Source organism: Pipra filicauda, unplaced genomic scaffold, assembly GCF_003945595.2.
Source record: "Pipra filicauda isolate LSUMZ 115617 unplaced genomic scaffold, ASM394559v2 scaffold132_size2486313_pilon, whole genome shotgun sequence".
NCBI lineage: Eukaryota > Metazoa > Chordata > Aves > Passeriformes > Pipridae > Pipra > Pipra filicauda.
The window spans coordinates 2,369,828-2,374,968 of NW_024103796.1; the positions used below are offsets into that span (position 1 = coordinate 2,369,828).

At 50.0% G+C, this 5,141-nt stretch overlaps 1 protein-coding gene across 1 annotated transcript; it reads left to right on the plus strand.

Moving 5' to 3' along the window:
- The first annotated feature begins 1,669 nt into the window (after positions 1-1,669).
- On the plus strand, positions 1,670-4,525 carry BTG1 (BTG anti-proliferation factor 1). Its single transcript, XM_027738197.1, has 2 exons — positions 1,670-2,057; positions 3,243-4,525. Exons 1-2 carry the CDS (start codon positions 1,910-1,912, stop codon positions 3,605-3,607), a joined length of 513 nt encoding a protein of 170 aa, XP_027593998.1. The 5' UTR covers positions 1,670-1,909; the 3' UTR covers positions 3,608-4,525.
- Positions 4,526-5,141: the final 616 nt, after the last annotated feature.

Sequence of the window (5,141 nt, forward strand, 5' to 3'; positions counted from 1 at the left end):
CAGCTCTTGATCAGTAATGTAATACTCAGAAAGTAGGGAGGGGGGAAAATAGATGAGATTGTGCTCTAAAACACACACCAAAATTTTTAGTATGCAATAAAGCTGTGAGTTTAAGCTCTCAGGATTATCTTTTGAAGGTGTTTTGCAGATCTCCCTTGTGTATAGTGTCAAAGAGGGAATCCCTTTAGGCTGGCAGCCTAAGATAGAATTGATCCTATGTGCAGAGAAAAGGCCAAAAGCACTATACAGTTATACCTCTCACAAAAAAATGCACTTTAATATTTTATTCAAATTATTTCACACGTCTATTTTTATATATTTTATTACTCATTTATTTTAGCTAAAAAGAAATCTTAGTATTTAATTGTGTGTTATGTGTGCTTTACTGGGCCAATTTCTGATTTTTAACTGGAAGAATCGTACATGCAAATATCAGCATCAGGCTGTACTTCATTTGCAGCTTTGCATGGGGCAGGGCACATACCCTTGGGAAGGAATAAGCTTTCTATCAAAGAAGCTGCACTTCAGCATTTTTAATAAAAAAAAAAAAAGAAAAAATATTTCTACTGCTTCTTTCATCTCCTCTCGTTTTTCAAAAAGGGCAACATAGCACTGGAAGGTCTGAGATTCACACTCTTGGTAGTCACTAGCTGATACATCAGCCCTCCTGTCCACCCAGGGGTTTCTCCCTTCGCAAGCAGGTGATAGAAAAGCTGGGATAACAGTACAGTCTGAAGGGAGGACGTGCTGTCGAACAGCGTGCTCGAGGGGCGCGTGAAGACCAGATGCTGTGTTTCTGCAGTGTCCGCAAAGGGCCAGGGCTGAGGTTTGGCCAGTGGCCTGTGAGGAGGCACTTGCCCCTCTGAGCAGCGCGGCCTTTGCTCTGCTTTTGCCCAGGGGCTTGGGGGCCACCAGCTGCCCAGGGAAGGACTCATTCTGCAGGAGGTGCCCGGGCGGAGACCTCGATGCGGGCACGGCCTGAAGGCCGCGGTTCACAAGCCTGAGGGGGTCAGCACGTCCGGGCTCCGGGGCCGCTGCTAACCGAGAGGTCCAATCGAGCACTCCCGGGCTCCGGGAAAAAACAACACGGGCACAGACACGTAACCCCCGCTGCCTGCGGGGATAAATAAACACGAGTCTGGGAGCACCCTCGTCCTGCTGCGGCCGCCCTCGCGCGGGGAGGTGCGAGCGCACAGACACACGGCCCGCCGGGGCCGAGGCGAGCGGCACCGCGTCCATTCCGCCGCCACCCAGACTCTTGCCCGCCGCGCCCTCGCTGCCCCCCAGCCGCACCGCCCCGGCGCTGACGTGGCCCCGCTCTCCCCGGATACAGCGCACGGGCGCGCGGCGCGGTCCCGCCCGCTCGCGCCCCCGATGCGCGGGAGGACACAACCGGCCGTTCCGCACCGGCGGGCGCGCGCCCGCGCCCCGCCCACCCGGCTCCCGCAGCGCGGACACGCGCCCCTGCCCGCGCACCGCCCCCTGCGCGCGCCCCCGGCTCTATTTGTTTACAGCCGATTACGTCACCCCCCCGGCCGGCCCCGCCCCCCCCACTTGCCGTAACGATGGTGCGATCGCCCGATTGGCAGCGGCGCGCCCCCGGCAGCCTGACGCCACTTCCGGCCAGCGGCGCCTATAAGAGGCGGCGGGTGAGGAACAGTTCTCTTCGCCCCTCGCTGCAGGAAATGCGGGGAGCGCTGCCGCGGCCGCCGCTGTTGCTGCCGCCCCCCTGCCGCAGGAAGAGGAGGCGGAGGCTGCCGCCCCCGGGATGTGATCTGGGCTCTGCCGCCTGCTCTGCACCCAGTTAGAGCCGCGCCGCCCCCGTGCCCGTCCCGCCGCTCGCCCCGCGCCCCGTCCCAGCCCAGCGCCGGCCGCCCCGAAGCGCTGGCTGCCGCCCGCCGCCGCCTCCATGCATCCCGCCCTGTACACGCGGGCCAGCATGATACGTGAGATCGCCGCGGCCGTGGGCTTCATCTCCAAGTTCCTGCGGACCAAGGGGCTGATGAACGAACGGCAGCTGCAGACCTTCAGCCAGTGCCTGCAGGAGCTGCTGGCAGGTGAGGGGCGGCTCGGGCGCGGCGGGAGCCGCTCCCCCACCTCGGCCGCGGGGCCGCCTGCTCGGACAGGCCCGGCGGGGGTGCGGGAACCACCGCGCCCCGCGGGGGGGGCTGGAGAGGGACAAAGGGGCAGATCGGCCCCCCCGAGGGGCTGGAGCCGCCGCGGGGGCCGAGTGGGGCTCCGCGGCCGTGGCTCGCCCCTTGCGGGCAACCCCCCGTGCCGAGCCGGCCCCGGCGGTGGAGAGGCAGGAGCGGGCTGTAGACAAAAGGGGCTCGGGCGTCGCGCAAGCAGCTCGACCCCCTGCACGCACACACAATCTTTGCCTCCCTAGACAAAGCTTGCGAGCATCCTGGGCTTGAGCTCCGCTCCAAGGGCTCAAACCGCCCCATTTCCAGAAGGGAAAACACTCTAAAGTTGCGTTTTTTTGTCAAGTAAAATTAATCGGTGGACGGTGAGTTGGTTCCTCTTTCTTCTGGAAGCGTCTCTTAGCCACCCGACAGCTCCGGTCGGGAAGAAACACCGAGGGTTTTTTCACTGCCCTGTGGGTTTTGTAATCCCGAGGCTATGTCCCAGAGGGCTTGATAGTGGCTACAAGTAGTCTCAGGCCGATATGGTTTTGGGTGGGATAAAACTCCTGAGGTAAGTGAAGTCCTTGGTTTCTCGCCATGGAAAACAGGCAGGGAAGAGTGATGGTGAAATACAGCTTGAGTCAGTCGGTAAATGCTGCCCGGCTCCTTCCCTAGTTATTTTTGGGTGTTCTTGGAATGTGAGGAGCTAAGCATGGATGTGATCTCAAGAGGATGCTGGAAGGGTGCCTTTTTTCCCTTTCTAGTTTGTGAAGTTTCAAAACCCTTGAGTTTTTCTGCTATATGTGTAATCATTTCTGTATTTTTATATATGTTTCTGTGAATGCCAGGAAGTTGCATTTCACTTCTTTGAGATGGTGGACATTGTATACACTAGCACAAACCAGTAACTTTGTATGTGAGTGCTTCCCAAGGGACTCTGGGTTTATGTAAATCATCAGCAGAAATAAAGGTTATAGTGATTTTTGAGGACACTTGATGCTAGAATAATAAGCTTTTTAACATCTTGAGGTGTGAAATTTGCAAGAAAACAATAATTACTGCATGTATCTTTTAATACAGAATTAAGGAGGATAATATTTGTTTTTTATTTTATAGAACATTATAAACACCACTGGTTCCCAGAAAAGCCATGCAAGGGATCAGGTTACCGATGTATCCGGATCAACCATAAAATGGATCCTCTCATTGGACAGGCAGCACAGCGGATTGGATTGAGCAGTCAGGAACTGTTTCAGCTTCTTCCGAGCGAACTCACTCTATGGGTTGACCCGTATGAAGTGTCCTATCGCATTGGAGAGGATGGCTCCATCTGTGTGCTGTATGAAGCTGCACCAGCAGGAGGTAGCCAAAATAACACCAACATGCAAATGGTAGACAGCAGAATAAGCTGTAAGGAGGAACTTCTCTTGGGCAGAACTAGCCCTTCCAAAAACTACAATATGATGACTGTATCAGGTTAAGATATAGTCTGTGGATGGATCACCTTAAAATGGATGGATAAATTTGGTTTTTACTTTGGGTGGGCACCTCTGGGGATGGATTATGGAATTTAAACCATGTCACAGCTGTGAAGATCTGGCACACGTTAGAGTGGTATACTTTAAAGTGACAGTGCCATAGTTTGGACAGTACCTTTCAGTGATTTAATAGCCTGTGAGTCAAAATGATAGCAACTTGCTAGGGAATAAGAAGATCTAGGAAGGGTCAGTTTCTCCAAGACATCTTACTTAATTTCTACACCAATTTTCAACCCCAATCTGTGTTTATAAAGTGATTCTCTGCGATAGGTCTTGCAGAGTAAATTTGCACTATTACATTTATTAATTGTTAGCATTTTTGGCAGCTCAGTAACAAGACTTATGAACACCATAGTACTGGAAATTTTATTTTTCAGACTTTTACCTAGCACTTACAAATATGTATAAATGTACATAAGAGAAACTAGTAAGAATGACCTGGGGAGAAATGGTCAGATCTTTACATTGGCCTCAAAAGTAGCAAGTGATCATTATCTGCCATGGCAACAGGCTTTAAAAAGACCATATAAAGACACTGTCTGAACTGTGGTGTTAGCACCAGCCAGCTATCTGTACATTTGCTAGCTTGTAGTTTTCTAAGACTGAGTAAACTTCTTATTTTTAGAAAGTGGAGGTCTGGTTTGTAATTTCCTTGTTCTTAATTGGGTAAAAGTCTTTTCCACAAACCACCATCTATTTTGTGAACTTTGTTAGTCATCTTTTATTTGGTAAATTATGAACTGGTGTAAATTTGTACAGTTCATGTATATTGATTGTGGCAAAGTTGTACAGATTTCTATATTTTGGATGAGAAATTTTTCTTCTCTCTATAATAAATTGTTTCCTATCTTGGCATTTTAATTAATCTCTTGTCGTGATTACATAGGATCAGTTAAATTATTTTTGTCTCACAGTAGAAATAAAATAGGTACCTTAAAGACTTAAGAACATCAATGGCATCCTGATGCTAGGGAACACTTGGTACAGACCTGGATTAATGAAGACCTCATATATTAATGCTTGGGAAGTTCAGGGGAACACAATGATGTACGTGTCACTTTAAACCTTTTAAAATCAGTCAATGTGGAAATAACTCCAGGGCCAATAATTCCAGGATATAAGGAAAAGGTACAGAAATAACATCCACCAAAGATGACTTGAATAAATCCAGAGGATTAAAGTTTACTTGGCTTCCTGATGAAGGATATAGCAAACCTAAATGTCCATTTTGACCTACTTGCTCACAAGTTCACAGTTCTTCCCTGATGGATTCCCTGCTCAATAAGAGTTTCTGGGAGAAGTGTCCCTTAGCCTTAAGAGCAGCTTGCTGCCTTTTGCTTTCTTCAGATGCAAGACTTTCACTTTAGAAATCATTAAGATTGGATTCAACAAAAGGTATGTAGATCTTTTTTCCCAAACTTAAAAGGTTGGCTGAGGCTGAGAAGCCCATACTTATTTGTATTCGTAGTTAATGAAT

Coding starts and splice junctions, on each gene's coding strand:
- BTG1 (XM_027738197.1), top strand. CDS start 1,910: ATGCATCCCGCCCTGTACACGCGGGCCAGCATGATACGTGAGATCGCC. Junction 2,058..3,242: donor CCTGCAGGAGCTGCTGGCAG/GTGAGGGGCGGC, acceptor TTTATTTTATAG/AACATTATAAACACCACTGG.